The 25990-nt window shown below is 40.3% G+C and overlaps 1 protein-coding gene across 6 annotated transcripts in view; it reads right to left on the bottom strand.

Moving 5' to 3' along the window:
- Nucleotides 1-3708: 3708 nt before the first annotated feature.
- rapgef6 (Rap guanine nucleotide exchange factor (GEF) 6) overlaps nt 3709-25990 on the bottom strand; it is a 96080-nt gene continuing 73798 nt past the window's right edge. For 4 of the 6 annotated variants that reach the window (XM_072661688.1, XM_072661687.1, XM_072661691.1 and 1 more), the window contains 12 exons: nt 24360-24746; nt 23522-23733; nt 22005-22128; nt 20565-20588; nt 19600-19817; nt 17662-17844; nt 17104-17244; nt 16734-16883; nt 15515-15725; nt 12199-12683; nt 10598-10870; nt 3709-8172 (listed from right to left, as the gene is read on the bottom strand). In XM_072661688.1, the coding sequence (XP_072517789.1) occupies nt 8150-8172; nt 10598-10870; nt 12199-12683; nt 15515-15725; nt 16734-16883; nt 17104-17244; nt 17662-17844; nt 19600-19817; nt 20565-20588; nt 22005-22128; nt 23522-23733; nt 24360-24746 (2431 nt within the window). In that variant the 3' untranslated portion in view covers nt 3709-8149. The remainder of the gene's footprint in view (nt 8173-10597; nt 10871-12198; nt 12684-15514; nt 15726-16733; nt 16884-17103; nt 17245-17661; nt 17845-19599; nt 19818-20564; nt 20589-22004; nt 22129-23521; nt 23734-24359; nt 24747-25990) is intronic. The other 2 variants (XM_072661689.1, XM_072661690.1) reach the window with 2 other exon arrangements.

The raw sequence follows: 25990 nt of genomic DNA on the forward strand, positions 1-25990 counted from the left end.
CATTAAGCTAGTCGATGCATCAGAGCTGGGTACCCGAAGCTTGAATGCGTTGTTTACCTGGCAAATTCCAGTCCTTAAAGGGGTCATAGACTAGTTATTGTTGAGAGAAGGTGGGATTTAAAGAGACGATAAAGTGTTTAAAAAAACTGTAAAAATCAGAACACCGAAAATGAGGCAATTTTAGAGTCAAATGACAGACTTAAGTTGTGTGTGAGAGAGTGAGAACAAGGATGGCATCCTGGTGACTAATTCGTGCTAAAGGACGAATGTTTTGCTAAAGGATATTAGCTTAGAAACTTAGTGTGGGATCTTGGGTGCTTAAAAAGTGATGATTAATTGCAGCAATTAATTCCTTCTTTTAATCATCAAGGGGGAAAGTATTTCAGGGTTATGATGTATAATGCATACATTGTGTGTGTGTGCGCATGAAACTTCAGAGAATCATTTCCTGAGAAAGACGAGCTTTCACAGAAAAAAAGTCCATTTGCAGCTTTGAAAAATTCTCTGTGAACTTTCCACTGCTTTGAATTTGCTATTTAGCATTCAGAACCCAGTACCCCGCCTTTTCCCCTGCCCACTTTACCACCCATGTTCATCAGATATCAATCATAAAGAATCATTAAACCCACTTCCATCTCAGATCCAAATCGATGAAGCTAACTATTGCCAAGGGATTAGATGATGACCTTCCCAGGTAGAGCTCTATTAGAAGTGAGGAACCTTATGATTTACTTTCATTTGTGTGATGATGTAGCAAAGTGTGAGAGCAGAGTGGTTGATAATTGCGTATCCAGAAAACATTGCTCAATTCAATTTTATAACCCTTTAAACCCTTAGGGCCTGTAAGCAGGTCCTCGCTTCAATTCCTCAGTCTAAGAGAAGAGTTTAAGATTAGTTTCTTAATAAACACCATTTATAGTAGGGGAGAGCAATTTACTAATGCTGGGTAAAATGTAACAGATTTTTAAAGTAGTTTTATGAAAAGTTCTAGTAGAACATTCTCGTGGCTGAGAATTTTGACTATACGGACAGATATTTCTCCACATTAAGGGACTTTTAGCTTTGACTGCCTTACCTAAGTGGGCAACTGCCAGAAATTTAAAGTATTTCTTTAAATAACAATGTCACTTGGAGACGTGCCTTCTTTTGCTTCACTTCATAAACTTCAAACTTAGGGTGACGGACCATGCATCAGGATCGCAAGCAATAAAGCTAACCTTGAAAACAGCATGTGTTCTGCATAAAATCTGACACAAGCCTGCACCAAAGTCAAATTGAACTTGGCAGATGCAGCAGTTCTTCTGAATGCAGAAATACTGCAAAATCTATGTTGATATATGAGTTACTATATGTGTTATCTGTAAAGACAAGTGTGCCTGTTCCACCGTATGCCCAGCGGTGTAGTGGTGTCCTATAATATAATATATCACTTACTGAGCAATGTATTAGGAACGCTACTAATGCCGGGTAGGGACTCCTTGTGCTCTCAAAACAGCCTCAATTCTTTGTGGCATGGATTCCAAGTGACACTGGAAACTCCTTTAAAAAAATCTCCTCTAAGATTCTGGTCAATGCTGACATGACTGCATCAAGCAATCACACTGATTTTTCAGGAGCAGGTGTTCTACTGAATTCAGATCTGGCAACAAAGAATGCCACAGAAGAAGAGAGAATGACTTTTGCTTTGTGACATGATGCATCATCATGCTGGAAGCAGTCCTTAGAAGGTGGGTGAATTGTGGTCATGAAGGATTGCACATGGTCAGCAACAATACTCAAATAAGATGTGGTATTTGAACAATGATTGGTTGCTATTAACAAGTCCAAAGTGTGCCAGGAAAAAATAACTTCCCAAATTTCCCAGACCATTATACCACCTCCACCAACCAGGGCAGGTTGGGTCTATGGCTTCATGCTCCTGGTACCAAATTCTGACCCTACCTTTTGTGTGACCCAGCAGAAATTGAGATTTAGCAGAGCTGTCTTTAGCTGTCCTGTGTTGGTGAGCTTGTGCTGGGCCACTGCAGCCACAGCTTTCTGTTCTTGGCTGACAGAAGTGAAACCTGACGTGGCCTTCTATTGTACACCATCCACCTTGAGTTTCAGTGTGTTGTGCTTTCTGATATGCTACTATGCTCACCAGAATTGAGCGGCAATCAACTCTTTTTTGCTCGCCTTTCTGTTTTGTGGTTAGATCAGTCTGGTTCGGTGAGTGTAATATACAATGTCAAACAGTGCTGATGGGCATGGACTGTAGAGCACAAAGACAAACTCCTTCACTTCCATGGTATATGCTGCATACTTTTGTATGCACACCACTACACTACTGCATATGTCCTAGTTCTTAATTTCACTAAATCTAATCTCATCTGTCCAAAAGAACCAGAACTCACAATAGACACCAGATCCTGATCCAGGCAGACATGTATAAAGTACTAGAGACCCAGACTTGATTAAAAGTAAGTGCTCTATCAAAAAAGTGACGAGTAGAAGTAGAAATGTTCTCACCTTAAAACACTGAGCTTAACTCTTTGTGAACTAAACTACAGCTATAAGATCTCAGGCCATTAGGTCACATACAAGTATTTAAAGGTGGTGATGACGGTGTTTCTTCTGGTGGTTCTTCCATCTCGGAATAAACTAACAAAGTTCTAGTGTGACCGTCTTCTCACTGCAGCAGTGGAGTGAAAGGAATAATGGCTGCATGCACGGTCACGGCTCGATTGCTTGTTCTGCTCAATGTTGAGGCGGCTTCATCAAACCTGATGACAGTGCCATTAACTGCTCTGGCGGCGATTATGTGGGTTTGAAATGATTCATACCATTTTTATAATTGTAACGAGTAACGATGCAGCGCATAAAAATGTAACAGAGTAAAAATATTAAACTTATCCAAAAATATGTAGTGAAGTAAAAGTGGAAGGAGGGGAAAAAAATAATATTCCAGTAGATACAGATACAGCATTTTAGAACCTAGGTAGAGTAGTAAAGTAGTTCTACTTCCTTACTATACATCTCTTGATCCAAGTCATTATAATGTTTGTTTCAGTTTATGGTAGTCTTTGGCACATCTTTGCCTACACCATGGATTCCATTCCATTTTGCTAGTGTGGACCACACAGATGGAACGTGAGGGCGGACTCAGGAGTCTGAGTCAACTTTCCTGTGGTCTGCACTTGAAGCCGGCCACCTCGGTGGTGTGGTGAATGATGCAAGAAAGAGAGGATACGGGGTGGAGATGGGTGGAGCGGGGATACATAAGAGCCAAGAGGGGTACATTGATGGCCAGGTGGAGAAATTATGACATAACTCCACTTAGTTATTTTGGTGTTACAGAAGTTGTCTTTCACTGCTAAGCTCAGCATTTATGCTGCTTAAAGATTTGACTGATTTGTTGTCAGCTTCCTACTGGCTTGCTTTACTGGCAGCAGAACTTGCTGCTACTGGACTGTGCAGAAAACAATGGAGAATAATTAAAAAACAAAAAAAACTCAAAACCTGATCACAAAAAGGAACAATTTAATAAAACAGAGTAAAAGTAATTAGAGAGAGAAACAAAGCAGATCTAATTAGAAATGAGAAGAGCAAGATAAGCAGGGAAGATTTTGTTAGCATCCGTATTCAAAAAAAAAAAAAAAAAAGAAAAAAAAAAAAGTAGATGCTATTATCTATAATATACTACTTTTACTACTTTTTATACTACTATAATATACAAAACACAAATATGCCAAAAACAGAACAGAATGCATGGAACTGTCTTTTTAAATGATACAGTCACTTGGTAATTTATGGACTAAAGGGGTTAGGACAAAGGAAAAAAACAAAATACCCTGACCAGACCTCCACATTCAGAGTTGCGCTAATTTGCACAACTGGCTGACCACACTGTTGAACATATTTCAGCAAGTGAAACGCAGTCTCTAGGCAGCAGAATGCAAATGAATATGCTCAGTGTTCACTTTCACAATATTGAAAACAGATATGCCTTATATGAGCTTCCAACTAGAAAAGCACCTCTCCTGAAGAAAGGTAGGATGATGACATTGCTGACATTGCTAAAGTGCCCTCTAGAGAGGCCCTAAAGTGCCCTATTGGCTGCCCTTCACACAAGGAAAAAATTGCCCCTTCTTGCAATAAATTAAGATGATGTGCCTGAAAGTTTGATAATGTGTCCTAATGAGTACCCTTTATTATATATAACTCAAATATTATACACTTGTCCTAAAACAGGGGTTTAGGTCTGACTGCAGTGTGTGAGGAGGTAGAGCTGCACAGGAAGTTGTACAGATTGACTTTAGCCCAATAATGTAACGTTAATCTTAATCCTGGTTGCAGACTATTTTATCATACATGGTACCTCCCAGCTTTGTGTTCGTGGGACCCCTTTGAAATTATTTGCCATTGCCCTTAAAACAGCCTGAATCCACCGTTGGTTACAAGGTGGCTGCTTTAGTGCTGCTAGGTAGTTGCTATAGGGTTGCAAGATGATCGCTATGAAGTCCCTGGTGAGTGACCTGGTGTGGCTAGGTGGGTGTTAGATGGGTGCTGCAGTTTTGCTAGGCAGTAGCTATGGTATCCCAGTTGGCTGCTATTGTGTCTCATGTGGTTGGTTGGGTGTTCCTGGTGTATCATCCACTATGATTCCTATGGGGAAAAAGTCCATTCAATCGGTTGGTATGTGGAAACTGTACATCCAATCAAAAAGCTGTACACAAGCCTGAATCACATTTTTAGACCAAACTAAGGATTGGAACAGCGTCGATATCTAGAAAACCGTGGGGTTTGTTATCCATCAAAAATCAGAATCACATGGAATATAAACCGCATTATAATGCGAACCATAACAAAGGTTTTATTAGCTGACTAACTAGAACAGTGTTCTAAAGCTGTAAGTTTTTTGTTTTTTTTTGCTCCAAACCTTCCCAACAGAGACTGTCTGTCAAAACAGAGCTTTTAAAGGCCAGAAAAAAACTAGGACATAAGCAAAACACATTTGCACAAATACAGATTGGTGTAAATTTAAGATGGGGGGGAAATAATAGATTCCTGGCAGAAGTGTTGGGACAGTCATAACCTTGGATTTTATTTTAACAAAATATCGAAAATACAGATTTTATAGAGGGCTCTCTTTTCAACTATACATGATCAAGAACATTAATTTACAACAAAGCAAAAAATATATGTAAAAATTCATATATGAATATATTTATATATTTATATATATATTATCATTAACATCTTCAAGTCATCGCTTGGCAAAAACAACAAAAATACAAGGAGAAAAGAACAAAATTGAAAAATGTAATACTCCAGTTACATCCCTTGGTATAATACAATACAATACAATACAATACAATACGTCTGAACCCTAGAGCAGTAAGGTTTAGTTAGAATGTACTGTACAAACATTATTTATATACTTGCAGGAACCAACAACATTTAAACCAGCATCTTTAAAATACTATACAAAATGTCCAAAGGGTGTTCCGACCAACAAGGAATGAAAATGCACATCTAGCATATAAATATATCTTCCCCTGACAAGCAAGTCTTTTCTTTTTTTTCTTTTTTTTGCAGTATGTACAACCGAAGGAGTGGCAGAATGAACAGTTCATAATTTACAGCTAAGGCGGCGCGTGAGGTACGTTCAAAGTGGGCAACTGAACAGTTACAAATCATTCTTATTGCTTAAAAAAAAAAAAAAAACAGACATAATTAAGTCCAATCAGCCTGACACAATAAAACAATACAGTTCAGTTTGACATCGGTCATAGACAACAGCTACGTCCACTGCTATGAACACTGTAAACAAATCATAAGCATCACTGTAAACACACTCGAAGAGGCCCAGCGTCTAAAGCCTAAAACCCTTTAGATCTGGAACGCAGCATGCCTAACTCGAACGACTACTATCATGACTCTACAGTGCTATTGCAGTCAGCTGCAATAAAGTAGCGAATGGTTCATTCATTTTTATTTATTTATATATATGTATATATACATATATTTTACAGCAGCTAAGCTGCTTCTTCGTTTCACTGATGCATCAAAAACCTGAAACCGAAGTTTATTGAACATACAGACAGCAGTGCACTGCGCAAGTACCTAATCATTTTGGTCTCAGAATCTTCAGGCAGTCAGATCATCTGATGGCATGCATGACGGCCTAAGATGTTCCTCAGAAGAAACAAAACAAAAACAACAACAACAAAAAAAAGAAGAAAAGGAAAAAAAAAAGAAAAAAGAAAAAAAGAAAACACACATTTCAACTCTCAAATCAGAACTACTGCAAATGCATGTTAGCTTAACACACACAGCGGGGTCCAAACAGTGAGAGATCACTTATTGAAAATGCTAATGTATATATAATGTAATAAGAACACTTTATTTGAAGGCTACCTTCATAGCTAAGAACTTCCTAAAATATATCACTGTCGTGCAAAAACCTTGCATTACCATTTCTGCCGTTTTTGCCTTTTTGAGAGGTTTTTCTTTACACTGTATCAAAACCCAACCAACAGAAATGTCCCAAAAAGGACTTGATATATAATCTTTTTACTCTGAGGTTTTTTCTCCTGTAAAGTTTTGGAATTACAAGGTTTGGTACGGCAGCAGCGGTATATGCAATAAATATTTAACAGCTTATGTCAGGGAACACTTAATGAATCAATCAAGTTCCTAATGTATCAATTTCTACACATTTTAAAGCACAATCCCTTTTCAGTTTCTGAATATCTGAAAAAAATCAAACATGAATATGCCTTTACTTTTGCAAACACCACTAAACAGTCATTATGCTTTAGAATGTGTAGAAGGGTGCTCTCTGAATTGGACGTTAACTTATTTACATCAAAAACAGGCTGAATATCATTTTACTTTTCTGCCCAAAAATGTCCCAGACTTGTGTGATCTCAGACTGTTGGACTCCACTGTAAGTGCAAGTGTTAAAAATACTCAAGTCGATTATTTCAACTCCTTAACCAACTTGAAAAAGGGAATATCAGGAATGTCTACAAGTCTACAAAGAGCAAGAAATTCCCACTAATTTAAATCAAAGATTCACAAGCCGTTCCAGGAATTCTCAACAGGAAAGAAGGAAAGAATGCTTCTTCAAACAGGAATGGTGAACTGGCTCAAAACATGAACTGATGACTGGCTTCCACAGTTTCGGTATTCGTAAACACTCAACCAGAACCTAGAGAATACAGTGAGGAATCACAGGGATTTTAAAGTTGGTCTTCTCTATACAGAGAAACAACAAGTTGTATAGTGCTGCTTCTGTCGTGCAAGAACCCTGTATCTCCGTAAATTTAACTTTAGAGGAGAAGAAAAACACTTTCTTAACTTTCAATGGACATCAGTGTTTAAATGTTAATGTTTGAAGCATTTCTATTGGTCAGTTCATCATGAAATTCTGACACAAAGTAATGACAGTAATGACTATTAAATTATGAGAAAAAGTGAACAATGCAAAAATGAAGATGAAGGTTTTTGAGGAATGGTGATAATATGCTACTGGAACTGTACCACTTCTCTGGTGTGATACACCTCATCTAAGATGCAGGACATTCTGATACACCTCATCTAAGATGTAGGACATCCTGAAAATGCCTCTCAGAGCTCAGCATCTGATGAGGTACAGTCAAGCGCTGCTTTGATAAATCCAACTGAATTAAAAGAAGCACTATCCATGCCCCCTTGCACACGTCCAAGAAAAAGAAACAATTTCAATGTAAACTTCGTTGCGAGACTCTTTGTTCATTGGCAAAAACTTAATGAACTGCTGATTGATCCGAAGCAAAGTGCTACTAAACACATAGCATACATATTGCTGCACACAAAAGGATAAGGAAACTGATACAACAAAAGAAAAAAGGGATCCTTCTGTGAGGCAATCTGTGTCATCTGTGCAGTTCTGTTAAAGACAGGTGACCTCTGGTTGACAGGATTTCTCAAGAGTTGTAGAAATGGCACCAAAAAGAGGGGATGGGGTGTGGGGGGGGGGGGGGGGGGGGGGGGAGAAGCCTGGGATTGCACAAGTCTTTGTGGCACTGCTTGTGTTGGTGAGAAGAGTGTGCTCTAGATGAAAGGCTTTAGCTTATGGAGCAGTCCTAACAATTTAGGACCTCCTGCCCACTCACCGCTGAAGTCACACTGCTGACACTTGCTCGTCTGCAAGAGACACGGATGAAAAGAGAGTGTGAGTGAAGAGACCACACAGCAATATGAAAGTAAACAGAGGACAGTTAGGCCTTGTCCACACATATTCAGATATTTTAAAAAACAAAAAATATATATTTCATTTCTCTGCCATCAACTAAAAAAAACTATGTTTTTGGAGAACTTACAACACTATGGTAGACTATTTTATTCCTGTTTCAAATCAGGTTTTGAGTGATATGGAGTGTGATACTATGTATAGAGGTAGGTATTTAGCTCTGCTGTTTATAAAACTGCTTCTCCTTGTTAAAACATGTCCTTCAGCACTGTATTTAGGTCTATTATATGGACGTTGTACTAGATTCTCAAGAGAATTGACTTTGGCAGGCATGCTCATGTTAGCGTTTTAGAACAGTTTTTGCAGTCACTTGTGGACAAAGATTTTCATAAATCTCTGCTGAAGAGGGGAAAAAACCCTTGTTTTTCAAAATATCCAGACACATGTGGAGGGGGTCTAAAGCAAAACACGTGAAATATCAACAAACATCAAAATACTTTCAGGAAGAAATTAACCAAGTTTTAACTGTGCACTTAAACAAACAACAACAAAAACAAAAAAACACATACAGTGTTTCCCACACATAAGCTATACTTTGATGGTGCACCCAGGTGGACGAAGGGCCTTTTTTTGTATCTTAATGATTTTAAGTACAATCTTGAGAAAGATCCTTAAAAAAAGTAATCAAATTCATGGTGTGTCTGTTCACAGATCCGCTCTTGTAATGATGAAGCCCACTGTCCTTGCAAACTGAACAAATCCCAAATAAGAAAAACTTCTTAAGAGGTTCTTAGGAAAGCCTTCGTGAATACGACCCCAGAAGACCCAAAAAGATTTAAACAAAAGGGCAAACTATCCTTATTTTACCAGGGCTGGATTCACACTAAAATGGCAGTGTTGCAGACTATATAATAACCTTAGAACAAACCAGATCAAATTCCTCCTGTCAATCTTCAAAGTCTTCACTTCTATCCTTTCTTCACACTCTGAAATAAGATCCTCTGGTGGTCTGTAGAATGGCCAAAAGGCCCAGAAATTCATCTAAACAGTCAACCATTAAATCACCCAGAAAGATGTCAGAGCTGTATGCCATTTGTTATATACATGTATATTTTATACATGGGAGTTATATACATATAATCTTCCAACATCCTGACCTCACTAATGCGCTCGTCATTGAATGCAATCAAATCCTCACAGCAATGAGAATAAACTGTTACTCCAAAAAAAGCAGGATGAACTCTTTTTTTTTTTTGCATATGCCTGATTTCAGAAAATTACCAATAAAAAAGCAAGTAAGCTTAAGCATACTTTTGATGCTTAAGTTGCTTGGTGTTTGAGGTTCTAAATGTTGCTTTTGATAAATCTTTAACTAACTGCCCAGCCATAACAACAATACATATAGAAGACATCACAACTTGTGTTATGTATTTATGTATGCTTTAGAGTCTATTTGCAGTGTTCTTGGTATTCTCCCCCAGACTAAACCGTAGAATCAAAATACACTTGAAATATGTGGGAAACACTGTAGATAACACATTTAAACATCAAACAGAAAAGGCCTAGAAGAATCATGCAATGGACTGTTAAAGATTTACACAATCAAGTATTTTCTACACTGATGTCCCTAAAACTGTTTACCACACACATTGTTTTTTTTTGCAGATTCTAGTTGCTAGGTTGAAGTTAAGGTTTTTGACAATACTGGATAATTTTGGGTCAGCCTTCATTAAAAAAATAACATAGTATCAGTAAAAAGTTGGGCTAGCTGATTAACTTAGACATTTAAATACACGCACACATATAACTATCAGTGATACTTGTTTCATTATTTGTGTGTATTTTTCTCAAAGCTTGTTGGAAAAGCACCGCAGGAGGATCCTTGGAAATTATATCTTGGCAAATAATTTGGTTATTAGCTTTTTTTGCATGTAGTGTTTATATACCAGCAAATTTATATACCAGTGTAATGAAAACATGATTTATTAATGCAATTAAAGGGGAATTCCACTTAAACTGCTGCATAATTCAATGCCTGAAAAACTACATGGGTTCAAACAAAGCCATTTTATCCACCAACCACAAGAGTTTTGTATGTAACAATAATGTTTATGGCAATTTACAGTAGATTTCCCCTTTAATAAGACACTTCCACAAGATGAAATGAAGTGAAAGTAAAGAAATGTTATGAAATATGTCAAATAGTTTAAAAGTGAGAACTGAGAGATATTTTGTGTTCATTTTATCTGCCAAGATATTGTTTTTAGCAGTGCAAAGATAGATGTGTCCAAGCTTTAGACCAGAACTGCATGAACTACTGTAGAGCAGCACGCAGGCATGCCATGCTTGCCATGCTGGTTCGGGGCTTTGAGCACATACCCTCCTCGCTATCTGCTAGAGCCTGAAGGATTACACTGGGAGGTCGTGCGAGGGAGCCACGCTGACCGGCCGCCAGTCTTCGGGCATCGGCCAGGACGTTGGGGCTCTGGAGCAGCTTGGACCTTTGTAAGGCCACGTTATAGTCGGGCGGCTTTAAATGCGGCGGCCGCAGCGCTCCTCCCTCGTCGCCCAAGGCCAGGCCCTGGTACCCGGGAGGAGTTGGGGGCGGAGCCCTGTATCTATCGTCCTTGCATGGCGAGGTTACACAGTACACTGCCAGGCGCCAGAAAAACGGGGTTGGGGGAAAAGGAAGGGAAAAAGGGAAAGGAGGGGAGAGGGGTGGGAGTGATGTGGGGGAAGGGAAACAGACAGCAAACAAAAAAAATGGAGCACGTAAATAAATTAGATGTTCACAACGTAACAGAACACTTAAAAGAAATAAAACACACACATTCACAGCATGCAACAGCGAAGGCAGCAGCAGATTTGTGGCCAGCGTGTTTATGTTGAGGTGCTTACTCTCATGACAATTTTCTTATGAAATGTTGTGTAATTGTGTAATTAAGGCCTTTGGACACCGAATTTACTAGCACCCCTTACAGACAACATTAAACTCTAGAGGTCTCTGGTATGTTGGAATAGGTCTGATTTTAATGGAACGGTCTTATTATATTCCTTAAACTCAACTAAATCAAACATACAGCTGCTAAGGGTCCACTGTTGGTAAGTTCCACCTGACCTAAAGCTTGTTTTAACTTCACTTTAACACATAATGGCCTTAAGAATAACTTAAAATGCTCAAATAAATTTTATGGCGCCTTTAAGGCACTTACATCACCGTAGCAGTTTATATACTGTATAATATAATGTACACATATAATATAACCACAAATTAACTGTTTGATTAAACTGATTAATTAAAGCCCTGTAAAATAAACATAAAATTTGAGTTTTAATTGATTTAAGTACTTTCTTATCATAATTTGGGAGAAGACCATGAGAGAGGGGAAAGTTTTGGGCTGCTTTGTGGTAGAAAACCTCCTCTGATATGTGGAGCCAGGAATGATAGATGACAGGGTTAAAAGGGAGGTGACAAGATGGTGGAGGTTTGTGCAGACATGTGAACAAGGTAGAGATGGAATTTATAGGATGTTAAATTACGGAGGACATGTTCCTCCTTCCAGAATATAGTTAATTCATAACTCCACTCTGTCAGAAGATTAGATTTTCTCTCTGACTTCTAGTGATGCAATGTATACGAATTCCTAATATAACTTTCAGTATTTTGTAGCTTCAGTACCTTGGACAAATTAACTACATAATTCTTTATGAATGTTTCACATTTTTATGCTCATTCGGTGTATAAAGGCCTTAAGACTGAAAAGGACTGAGAATTAAATGAGCATTAACATAAACCCAAGAGCAGCAGAAGCTAAAAGAGGAACAGCTCTTCTGAAGCAGTGTCACATGAAATGCCTAATTCAAGGGCCATTTCAATGTAGATACTGGGACAGGAACGAAATCTGCTGATGCCTCTCATATCACAACATCTGCAGGGGATCATCTGCACGCCTGCTCGGATGTTGCTGAAAGACCCTCACCTATGAGTCCTTTCTCTGTGCTTGATGTGACCGTTTTGTACGCGGGGTCTGTGCTTTGCTGTCCATTGGCAGTCTCTTCCTGACCCGAGTGCTCTGCAGCTTTGCGTTTGATGGTGCCGTAGCTCCCCTCATAGGTGTCGGAGAGCGAGCTGGAGGAAGTCCAGCTCTGCCTGGACTGGTTCAGATCAGAGCTGTCCCCGGAATGCCTGTTGCTGGCCGCCCGGTCTTCTGGACAGGTTGGTCCCGCCTCCACCTCGGCGATTGGACCGCCCATTGGAGGGTGTCTGTGGTTCATCAGGTCCAAAGCCCTCTGAGCCTGAAGGCTCTGAAAGTTGTCGTGGGAGTTGCTGGAGCAGGAGGTCCAGCTGCCGCGGCCACTGTCGGCGGCCTCCGAGAGGGAGAGGTGGTCAGGGGTGAGCTCCTCAGTGCTTGTGGAAGAGGTGAACGTAGAACCTCTGGTGACTGAGTGCCTCGCCAAGGACGAACTGAAAATAAGTAAAAACATAAACAAAGGAGGATTATTTTGTAAAAAAAATAAATAAATAAAGCCAAATCATATTGACCATTCATAAAAGCAATAAAAGGGCCCTTTGGACAAACTCTGGAAGCAAGACTGTACAGGCTTAAATGTGGCGTGTTGTATGGACACATATTCAGGATGCACCTCCTGACCATCAGTTCATTCATTATAATTACATACACTGAACTTCAACTCTTCGCAAACTGTCTTTTAGGAATGTTTTAAGTGATCCTTCTTGCATTTTGTATTTAACCAAAGGCCTGTGGCACTTCTCAATCTGAACTTATGCTGTTCTAAATGATCTACGGAGTAAATAAGCTATCTACTTTATTGCTTAACGACATCTCACTACATCAAAATGTAAAGAGATGCATCATCCTGACCAGAAGAAAATTGTCCAGCAGTTTGAACTTTATCATTTATGGATATAATGTACTTGGAACTTTCTACTGCTGAGTTAATGGTGCCAATAACGTGAATGCCAATATTTATATTTATATTTTATGTTGTTGATTTCTCGTCTTTTACTAATTACTGATTGTGTAAAGCTGCTTTGTGACAACAACAGTTGTAAAAAGCGCTATACAAAGAAATTTGATTTGATATTAGGGGTATTTATATTAAATTGATATTAGGACAATATAACCATATTTTATTGTATCGTGATAAATGTGTTACTAAAGACATCAAGCATCATATCAGGATATCATTAATGCTTCCACAACACGCATCAACTGCTTGTTACAAACAGTGAATTATTGATCAAAAAATAAAATAGTCAAAAATGAATGTATAGGAATGTAGTGAGTGTATAATTAGTGCACTGGAAGCTGAAGTAAAAGCATTTTACAAATTGCACATTAATAGGTCAAAAACAATTAGGCACAATTTGGGAACTTTGGAATGGAGAAGTCACTTAGTACTAGCTTTATTTAAATGGATTTCTAACAAAGGCATTACAAACAGGTTTGTAGCACTGTTGACTACAGACATACTGTTAAAGTACTGTTATTCATTCTCCAATTATAATTTTCTTTAGGTAGAAGCATTGTTTTTAATGCTGCATTTTATCTGTATACACTTTGGCCTGTCAATGTTCATATTTATTTAACAATACAATATTTAATACACATAGGTTGATATACATTCCCCTAGGTGACAACTATCCATAGACCCCAATATTAGGAATGTAGAGCTGTTTTTACATATATATTATATACATTTTGGCTTAGGGCGTAGTGTGTTAACCATGTTATAGTACTCAGGACTCAGAAGTCCAAACACACAGCCAAAGCATACAAAAAAAAAAAAAAAAAGAAGAGAGGTTGCAACAGCAATACGGGTTTCAGTTAGTGCTGTGGCTTTGTCTACACACTTCCTAGCTAAGCAAAGACAAAGCCTGCTTTCTGCTGGTCACCTTGTCACCAAAGTTGCAAGGTTACCTGTTCCAATTAAATAAGTTTGGAGGCACTGGGGTGTGTGTGCTCCAGTCCCTGTAAAAAAAGGTTATGATCAAGGCAATAACTTTTTTTCTGTTTTTTTTTTTTTTTTTTTTAAAGATTTATATGTCTGGCAATGTGGCTGTGAAACAAACTACTTGTGCACAGCCTCTGCTGGAGATCATGGAAATCTATTTAGCGGTGTTGGTTTTGCTCTGCCTTGCTTTACTGCTAAGGCAAATAAACAATATTCCTATAAATCAAGTGATTATTGGTTTGAGATATTAAAATTATAACAAGTGAAAAGCTGACTGGGTACACAGGAGCCCATCATTAACGGTTTATTTGACACAGCTTGTGAAAGAGTTCACAGCCTCTCTATTAAAAAAGTTCTTTTCTTGGAGGGAATTAAAAAGTGCTCGTATAAAAAAGCAGATATGTTGTTAATCCATCAGAGGATACAGTAAAAACATGCAGGCCCAATAAAAGTACCCTATTTATGGCTTTTACGCTGGACGTATTGTTTATTAGCTCAACCGAACACAAGGCACTGCTGTGCTGAGGCAGGCCAGGGTAGAAAGTGGGAATAGAGAACTGCTACCAGAAAATCGACACTGATGCTCATGGGAAAACATCAATACTGAGAGGCACTTGTCCTATGTATATATATAGAAACAGGGATTAAGACCCATATAGAGGTCCATAAGTACTTGGACAGTGACAATTTGTGTCATTTTGACGCAATGGATTTGAAATGAAGCAAACAAAGGATGTGACTAAAGTACATACTTTCAGCTTTACCTCAATGGTCTATTAACCAGTATTAACCATATGGGAATTATGGCCTTTCTTACACAGTTCCTCTTCCACTTTTACAGCCTCATATTGCACAAGTGATTGAAGAGCAGTTTCATGGTCAGGTGTGGCCTGTTTCCTCATTATTGTGTGACAAATTAAGGAGATACAAGGTCTAGAGTTGATTCCAAATGCTGAATTTGTTTTTGATAGCTGATGAGGTGATCAAGAGAGAGAGTAAGAACTTTAGGAGTGACCAATTCCACAAACTGGTACAGTCTTAAAAAGAAGAAATGCACTGCTGAGCTCAGCAGCACCTAAAAAATCCTGGTGGACCACAAAAGTCAAATAATGTAGTGAGGGAAAAAAATCCCTTCACAACATCTAGTCATGTGACGTACACTCTTGAGGAGGTAGGTGCATCATTCTCAATTCAAACTCAAAATCAAAAGACGTCTTCATGAAAGTAAACAAAGAGTTTACTTCAAGATGCAAACCACTGGTAACCCTCAAAAAACAGAAAGGCCAGCTTAGAAAGAGAGAAAAAGCAAATATTCAGTACCTTGTGCAGGGCTGGCAGGACTCTGTTGCAGGGGTCTGTGTGTGTAGCAGAGTCTCCGGCTGGCCACAAACTCTGCTGCCACAGCGCTCTTCTGAAGGACCTGCAGGCATAGAGTCTACCGAGCAGTTACTCACTATACTGGAGCGCGAGGAAATCTCACTGTGGCTCGAATCCGAATGGTCCGACCTGCCCGATGGCATCAAAGCATAGCCTGCAAGACACACAAACACAGGGATCAGGGATCACTGATTCTGCAAGTGCTGCATAACCCTAGAGATCTGGTAGGATCTTATTGCCTACACCGACTGAGCATTACAAAGGGAACATTAGGCTTTTTATTTCTGAAATGGCAACAGAATTCATTTTAACATAAACATGGACCCAGTCTCTGTCCTGCACATTTGGGTGGTACAACATTGACTTCAACTTAAGACGTTTTTGGGCTTGAGTAGTTTGGATCAGATATGTCAGAGCAGGGAAAATCACTAAAAGCCATTGACATTGGTGAGCATGGCTTGCTGCAGATAACCTGGTCAATTCAGAACACTGCAAATTGTGAAGAAATGGACATAATGGAGGACCTAGGAACCACAAGAAAGTGAAAAGGTTTGTAAAAGTACAAAAGGGGTATAACAACCTTGCACAACCATGGCATTTTAATACTTTGCCTAAGGATATCTTTAAAAGTACTATTCATGCTTCCTGTGCCACTTGTGACAGCTCTTCAAACAATACTTCACCTATAACACCATGTAAAAGAACACGAACAACCCCACTATTCCTAAAAACTGGTAAAACACTGGTTAAAAAAAAAAAAAAAAAAAAAAAAAGGAGATTATCCTTAATGCTAAGCATTAGATGATCTCCCTCACTTTGTCCCTTCAAGTTCCTGTCCCTCAAACTGTTCTCCTCCTTTTGTGTCTCTCTCTGTTCAACCAGGCGAAGGTTCTGTGCTTTTCTGCAGCACCCTCTGGCTGTACAGCACTGCCACTGCTCTCTCCTGTTTTTTGTTGCCTGTCCCTGGACCTGCTCCTCTCCCTCAGCAGCCTGAAGGGTGAATGGAAGCGTTTTCTACTGAAACACTGCAGCTGTGTCTGGATATCTGAGTCTGTCTTTATCTGCTCAAGCCTGGCCTGGTCCTCCATCTCCTCTTTTTCCTTTTCCTGTCTGCTGACCAGTCGGGTCATCTTCTGGATCTGCTTGTGGAGGAAAGCCCCACCTATACCGTAGCTTCGGACACCGCTGCTGCTGCCACCGCCTGCTGCGCTGCTCGCTCCAGCTCTGATGCTGGCCTCGCTGGTCAGAGAGGATGAGGAGCCTGACAGGTTCATCTGACCACCGTCTTGTGATTTGGAGGCAGCGCCGCCCACTGAAGAGAGGGACAGGGGACAATGTTAGGATAGACACTGAGTAGCTGCTGCATATGTTGTTTGGAGGCGCTGCATACTAATTGGTTTCTATAGGTAATATTACACTTAAACTAAATGTTTTTACATTTTTACCTTACATTAAATGGTGATGCTCAGCCAAGACAAACTGGTGGCTATAGTTTAAGGCTATAGTGTGTGTATATATGTGTGAGTCTTCACCCTTGCGTGGGGAACCCTGTGGGGACACTGTGGGACTGGAATGTCGGGAGGAGATGGTGGATGTGGCATCTTCAGCCTTCTTTCCACTACTCTCCTCTGCTGAGATGGACATTTTCTTCACCACCTGTGGTGAGATGAAGTCTGCAAAGCAAAGAGAACTCTTTAGATAGTAGAAGGCTCCCACTAGGCACAACTGCACATTGCCGGATTTCATTACTAACATGTTGTACTGGGTAAAAAACAAAACACAAAACTGAAGTGCAGTGTTGGTGGTCCACCAGTAGAGGGCACACCATGATTAACAACAGCAGGGTAGTCTAATGACTAAACTTACAAGTTATACTACTTTTAATGAAAGTTTTTTACATTTTACATTTATAAATAAGTCTGGTCAGCCACATAGTAGACCAGCTAATTCCTGCCCTGGGTTTCATCAGTTTCCCTAAATTCTAAGATCCCTCTAAATTTCTCCCACATTCACTGACATCACACAGCCAGCAGGGGGCAGTCTGTGTTATAAGTTGAAACTGGTGTGAAGAGAGATGTAGGTTTACTTACTGTGTGCAGCTGCCAGATCTTTAGCGATGCTCTTCTTGCGCAGTGGATACAGGCTGACAGGCGGGACCTGCAGGACCTGAGAGACGCGGTTCTGCGACTTGGTGGAGGAGACCGGAGTGGAGCGCATGGACACAGGAGACATGTCTGATTTGGTGGACCTCCTTTCACTCAAGTTCTTGGATACTGCGGCACCAGATCAAAAGATGTGGGTCAATGAGGATATTGTTGCATTAGCCATTGAGAAATTTCAGCCACTACTATTACAGCTAACTGATTAACAGTTTGATAGTCATATATATGTATATACACACACACACACACACACACACACACACACACACACACATATATATACATATATACATACATACATACACACACACATACATACATATATACATACACACACACCTGATTATATCATAATGCATCATCGGAACCATCATCTCCTGCAACTACCAACTCCCATCATTAGCCTTATACCATCTGTAGTTATAAATTGTCTGAAACCTGCCTGCTTGCATAACACAGGTCTGTATTTACTGCTAAACTCAGAGTTCATATATTACTCCACTTTGAGACCTCTCACTTAACCCCTTTCTCATTGGCTTAGGGATGTTTGAGCAATGGGAGTTAGTTAACATAGACTTGACTGCAGAATTTCTGGCCATTGATAAGGCAATTAAAAAGCCCAAAAGCACAGTGGTAAGAAATGAAACCACTCCACAAGTGAGAGTGGCCCTTTTATGCAAGCAAACAAAGCTGGCATGAAATCAGCTATCAGACAATTAGCTCGCTACTTATTTAGCATGGAAGTGATTATTTGGCCCAACTTACTGTGGCTGCTTTAATACATGGTTTGATTATCATTAATATTATGATTAAATACTCTAGAAATGCACATTACGTGGTATAGTCCTACCAAGTTACAAAGTTGTCAAGTTATGAATTACTTATGTGCAGCTGTGCTGGCACCTCACTCGAGGTAAAGGGGTTTTTAAAAAGTGGGGTGCCTAATTTGTTTGTCAAATATGGTCTTTCTTTGCAACCCATTTCAAGCACCAGATCAATTTGTCCAGGTGGTGTTTTTACAGGAAATATTAAGAATATTAAGAGTATCTCTTTATACAGTGCTCTAGATCACGTGGGGTCTCATAATTGTGAAAACTGACATTGTTCTGAACATTGTGGCATATTTAATCAGATATGCAAATTCAGAAAATACCCCAGAGGTTTAAATATGTAGCTGTTATTGTAAACAGAATCAAACTAAATCTAAATTGCCAATCTAAATCTCCTGACTCTCTTTTGCAGCCTGTTTTCTCATAAACGCCACGTTCTGTGACGTATGGTAAAGTGGTCAACGTCATCACATCACGCCTGCACGCACATTAAGATGCCCAATGAGTGGGGACTTGCCATGGCCAACAGAGACTGCAAAATCTGATTTGTGCAATATCGTCTTACAATATGTGCTTAAAATGTTTTATCACCTGATTCCATCATTAAGGCTCTCGCTCTGCATGACTAGTTAGTGGTATGCGATTTATCTTCTTAGATTTCACAAGCAAAGTCTGCTGAAGCCTGCATGCTAATTGCACTTTCTGGAAGTTCGCAAGGAGGCTGCATTATCCCCCTTAGGGCTGAGATGAGTGGCAGAATTAGACTTTCTTGGTAACAGAGTCTGTGAGTCCGAAGAGGTCTGAACATTTAGACCGGAGAGCTCAGTCATTTCTGGCTGAAAGTTGACCACTTATTCAAGAGTACTTGGATTGCTTTGTCCCCTAATGTCCTTCTACCTCACATGTTGCAATGTATAAGAACATTTGCCCTAATTGCAAATCATACCAGTCAACGAGCCGGCAGTGGAATCACCAGCTACTACGACATACATCTTCCCACACTCAACACAGCACAGCCAGCGAGCGGTGTACTCACAGGTGCTGTAGGCAGGCTCGCACTGCAGCGACATGATCTGGAACTTCTCCTCGTCCGTTTCCACCTGCAGGTGAGCCAGGTACTGCTTGACCTTCCGGGCCATCTGAGCGTCTTCGTACAGCTTCTTGGCGTTCAGCAGCGAGCTGCGTCGCACCCGCTTCTTGTGGCCGCCTTGCACGTCCAGCAGGTTGGAGTTGGTGCTTCCTTGGCTCAAAGACCTGATGGATGAGAAGTACAAGAATCTCGTTTATACGGGAAAAGGAGAGCGGCCTTGCTGGGATTTGAACTTATGATCTCCTCACACTTAATGAGCAGCAGTTAGACCATCAGGTCACTCCAGAGCTGTATAATGGCACTATGTAATAAACACAGTTCTGGGTAAAATAACCATGTAAAAGGGGGAAGTTCTAACCTTAAAAAGTTTCCAACATTGGCAATCTTTAAATATTCTCTTGGAAGGTTCCTACTAAAATACTGTGTTGTTTTGTTACCTTAAGTTGTTAAAATGTTCCCAATAATTCAAATTCCAAATGAGTGCGTATTATTGGTTAGGTTATGCCTTCATTAGTTCATGTTCGCCATCATGATGAGTCGACCGGCGGGAGACGAAGGAAACGACTGAGTGTGTTAGGCTATCATGCCTTTGGTCAGCTGATGCAATTCTATGTATCCACACATAATTGGTACATCTGTACATCGCACAACAGAGCAGCCATGCAACCGGGGTCTTGTTCAAAACCATGCCGTATCATGCCGAAATAAAAACTTTAACAAAAAAATGTAACTGTACAAACAATGACAGACGGTTCCTCCAGGTGGTATCTTGTTGTACGCTTGGAAGAAAGAAATGGGTCTGAGAGGGTTAATGACGATGAGGCATACAAGGCATGCATGGAAGCATCTGCAGAAAGAAAGAAAGAGAAAGAGAGCGAGAGAAAGAGAGAGAGAGAGAGAGAGAGACTTACCCTAAACTCTTCCACCTCTTCTTCCTGCAAGCAAGAGCCATAAAAGGGGAGAGTGGAAGGCAGCAGGACAGAGAAAGAGTCAGATAGAAGAAATGCACACATACTGGGAAACCCACTAACATACAGGCACATATGCCCAATCACAGCAGAGGGGAAAAACACCACCAAAGATTCTGCAAAACTACTCCATCAACCCACATGTATCAGCTCCACTGATACATGCACTGTCTTATAATGTGTCCGAGTTCATTAGCTTCTAGCACTCATTAATGTCCTACATACTATTCGAAACAAGTGTTGGCTATGTGCAGATTGCTTTACTCAGATCGGTTCTAGATTAACAGCACAAAACCGTGGCTGTGTGATGGGAGAGCTTTTGCTAACGCCAACTCAAGCAACAGTTTGCGTCTTAAATTTGGTCAGATTATTTCGAGCGCATCAGGAAGTGATGTACGGTATCAGCAGAATCTAATTTGGGCTTTTCTAGAATTTGCTCACGACATGAGCACTATCTTTACACATGCAGCTTAGCCTGCTAGTCTTGATTAAGATATGAACATGTAACCAGCACGAACAATTTGGTCGGACTAAGGTTATAAATGTAATCACCCTAAGCAACCTAAGCATTCAAAACAAACATAAGTAACAAAGTTGAGCGTAAATGATTCTTCATGTTTCTATTACTATTATTAGATCCAGCATAGAAATACGGTTCAAACATTTCCGGAATCTCTAGAGTTCACCCTTTCCCTTGCTTGCTCAGGCAGATCATACATGACTTAGATCCGGAGTTATGGGGCTATGATAGCGGGTCGAACTACTCGTCTCTGCCTCTCGCCATGTCTAACTGATGATTTAGCCCAGTTTCTTCAACCATCTAAGATTGCATTTATTTATGTAGTTTGGTTGCCTTGGTCTGCATATTGATTAATAGTTCTGGTTCGCTAAGCATTGATTTCAATTTGGTCAAAATATGTGAACAAAAGGCATAAGGGTCAAGTCAACTGAGCTGAGCAGATTTTATCTATTAAATTTCCCGGACCACACCGAAGTTCAGCTTGAATGAGCTCATATGTTTTATGAGGGTCCTGTATACACAATATATATTATGTGTGTATATTAAGGGTTTTGTAATTGCTTTAAATGCACCTTGTTCAAAACTTCAGAGACTTAGAGCTCAGGACCCACAGCGGTTCATACCCATGTTTCGTCTATCTAAACCCATTTGGTTAATGCCACATTTATATTTGAAGCAAACCAGCATTCCTTATATATTATATATAAATGGAACAAGTCTTGACTTGCTCTGGGGACTCCGTTTAGAGTTTGCCAACCAAACCTATTCAGGCTAAGAAATCCCTAATGATCATGTAGCTTCCACTGATTGACGACCCGTAGTGACCAAATATTACTGCGATTCTGAGCTTGTGAGGCACAAACCTCTGGCGGAACATGAGTGCTGGGTCCATGTTGGCGGAAGTCATGCGCACTACATGGCGGATCTCCTTGGCGATCATCCGTAGCTTCTCGAAGTTCACCAGCCCATCCACATTCGAGTCGTTTCCTGAGAGATTTGAAACAGCGAGAATAAGTATTGGATCAAATGTTAAAATGACAAGAAATCATTCTTCTTTTCCAGGACCTCCACACGACAACATACATATAATGGAAAGCCTGTTGGTTTTACATAAACTGTTAAAAATAAAGGTGCTTCGAATGGTTCATTGAAGTAATACCAATACCCATAAACACCAATTTCTTTATTTTACAAAAGTTTTGACTTCTTGAAACTTTCCCCCGATTTTCCAGGGTGTGCGGGATCCCCTATAAGGCAGCTAAATTGAGCCGTCTCCTCAATCCGGTCACAGCCTGAGCTCAAAAGCTTGTAAAGACAGCACTACAAAAATGAACAATTCAGTACTGCATTGTTCAGTTTCGACCTTCATGTCCAAAAACGTCTATTACCACTCATAGATACATTGTACCATTGTGCTCTGTGTATCAAAACGGTGCGACCATACGTGATCCATTTACAACTCTGTTGAGAAACAACATTTGCGTGCTCCATTCATCTCACAGTGAAGTCAGAGTCTTGTGCATAATAAATGACCATTCCGTCTACTCCTAATTAGAAATGTACTTTCTGCCCAACGCCATGTGACTTCCCCATCTTATCTTCACTTCTGTAGCTGTTAAGCAATGCTGGCATGCAAAACAAGAAATGGAAGTGAACTGTGCAGCAGAGGTTAGGCGGACTAGACTAACAAGAGAGCTCTGGTAGAATAGTAAGAAACGCAAAATCCGCTGTGGTCACTCATTTTGCTAAACTGCTGTTTTCACAGAGTTGGTTTGCTAAAATTCGTAGAGTTTGGGCATGTGTGCCATCTTGGTCATATATTTCAGACTGTTGGATGATCACCTCCCAACTCATCCCAAAAATACTGGATGGAGCTCCATCATATTCCAGAGAACACAGTTCCACTACTTCACACTGCTCGACAAGCCCTGTGTGTGAATTTGCACATCTGTGTCAGCAATAGGTGCAACTTAAAGTAGCTGAACACCATCATTAGAAGAGGTGTCTACAAACATTTGGACATATACATTTAGATATGAGACAAATACATGTCTTAAACATTGACCTTTCCTCTGTTTCGGGTCTTCAGACCCTTTAGGGGTCAACATGGCCAAGAGTGGCAGCGTTGTTGGTTGTGGATGCGACTTTATTAGTCTAAGCTTACCGACGTTGAACTTAATGCAAAGTTTTGTACGCAAAACGTATTTGCTTTGGAAGTTGTTGAAGCGAAATCGCCCATGACTGCAATTAAACAAATTTCCTTCTTGAAAAATCGCAGACAGGAGCCTAACATGGGTGTGATTTAGAAAATGAAGATGGTTGAGATTTATGCATTCTTAGGTTAATCATGTTGGGAAAGTTTCATTTTGCGTTAACTCACCTTCATGCAGGAACGTAAGGTCTTTCTTGACTACGGGGAACAGGGGGATGATTGGCGGCTGCACGCTCTGGCTGCTCAGGATGTTGCGGTATTTGGCCATGTTGCGTGATGGGTCAAAAATATCCTGCAAGTCACGGAACAGCTTCTCATACTTGCTAGGGAGCTTCTCCCATGTGCCTCGCAGCCGGGCCACTGGGGCAAGGTTCAAGCCACTGAAACACGGACCCACACAGACACACGATAAATGCACAGTCATACAGATCCATTTATATACATATATTTTTTAAATGAAGCTTAAATGTTTATAAACGCTAAAAAGGTTTTTTATGGGGTGTCCTAATTTTTCACATGACTGAATGGCTGAAATATGAGTCCAAATGGGCAATTTCAATTAAGTTGGCATATAGGTCACTTCAATGCTGCACTAAATCAGATAAGCTCTCCATTTTTCTTGCTTAAGGCCACATGAGCCATTCCAAATCTAAACATCTATCGCAAGTAACAGCAATACGGATGATGTCATTGAGCTCTGAGAAGTCACCACTCATGACAACAGTAACATGGATATTGATTGAGCGTAGGAATGGGCTACAGCAATGCCACTAGATCCCCCGCACACAATCAATAAAGAGGGATGAAATCATTTTAGTATTGAATGCAGTGTTTGGAGCCGAGTTTAAGAGAGTAAGAGAAAGAGAGAGAGCACGAGAGAGTGAAATCTCAACAACAAAACACACACACACACACACACACACACACACACACACACACACACACACACACACACACACAAAAAAGACAAAGACCTGAAAGACCTGGAAAAAGTTCTTCCACCCACCTGATGATGGCAAACATAGAGTTGAAGTTCTTGCACTCGCGGCAATGCAGCGCGATCTTGATGAAGTGCTTAACAGTCTTCATGCGTTTAAGTGCGTTGGCCTCGCGGAGGATTTCGGTGGCCACCCAGAAGGTTTCCTGGTTGATGAGATCCTCGAACTGCTTCAGGTGGCCACCACTACCGCCGCCAGGGTCCAGCTTGAACAGGTCATCCATGTACTCTGTGGACTCGATGTTCCGGAAGATGCTGAAGTCTCGCATGGAGAGCTGTGCGGCCACTTCCACAGTGCTGAGCTGGAGCAAGCTGATCTGGCTCTCCCTCAGCAGCTCCTGGGCATCCTCATCTGAGCACAACGTCTCTGTCTCCATGTTGTTCTTCAGGTAGTACCTGGCCAAAAGAAGGTATGTCTACTCGTGAGGTGTAAGGTCTTTGGAGTAAGGTCGTCATCTTACAACATATGAAGGCCAGCGTAGAGCCAGTTAGAATTACTTATTATTGTTATGACATTGATTCATTATAACATTTTATCACTGAACATCATTTAGCAAGCAGGTTTTCTCCCTTACACCATATTTAGCATTGGTGCATTGAATAAAGATAGACCGATCAGTGTTTTGGGGCTGATACTGATCGTCAACCACCTTTCAGTCCAACTGGCATATTTCCGATACTGATGTGTCTGGGTTTCCTTAAAAAAAAAATAATAATGATGATCGGCCAGTAGGTTCAGATTTACACTTTCATTAAGAGAAAAACACAATCAGAAGAAGTTAAATAAGATCAGACAGGATAGAAGCGAAATGTCATCACAATGTTTTGGAGCAATGGTAAGGTTAAAGACGATTTTGCAAAGAAACTTTATTCTAAGATTATCAGCGGAACACACAACCTGAGGAGAGGAACCTTGAGAGGAACCAAGGCTCGAAGAGGAAACCCATCCCTTTCTGGTTGACAGCTGATAGTTCAACAAACACAAGGCAATAAAAAACTCCCTCAGAACAAGAGGAAGAAACCTTGAGAGGAACCAGCACTTAAAAGACAAACCCATCCTGCTTTGGTTGACAACGGAGAACACACCAAAGCAATGAAGAAATGAAGAAATAACGGATATAAACACAGTAATCAAAAGTGAGTCTAACACTACACAGGCATTCTCAGACTTAACCATTAAAAAAAAGAAAACCCAAAGATTAATCTTGGGCCCTTTTGTCACTGGGAATGAAGATTAGATGATTGATGTTAATAGGAATATGTTAAGAACTCTGTATGATTAGATAGTAATGTTAGTAGTAATGGTTTTAGTAGGTGTCGGCCTCGAGTGGAGCATACTGCTGAGGTACGCCTTCAATCACAAGAAAACTGGCAGGAGCGGCATGCTTATCGGAGACTTGTTTGTAGTGATGCATTTACCCAAGAGGAGGAAACAGAAAGAAATCATTTACTGATACGCTTTCTTTGGAGAACCTCCAGAAGGGCCACACTAAGTGCTACAGCTAATGCACTTGTAATGCGTGTCGCTCCAACGCCTCGTTTACAACACTTCAACAGAGCTGCGGTTCTTTTGCCAGAGTAGAGGTCTTCAAATGGAGGCTAAATGGACAAGTGCATCTGCAGTGTATGTGAATAAGAAA

Source organism: Salminus brasiliensis, chromosome 18, assembly GCF_030463535.1.
Source record: "Salminus brasiliensis chromosome 18, fSalBra1.hap2, whole genome shotgun sequence".
Lineage (NCBI taxonomy): Eukaryota > Metazoa > Chordata > Actinopteri > Characiformes > Bryconidae > Salminus > Salminus brasiliensis.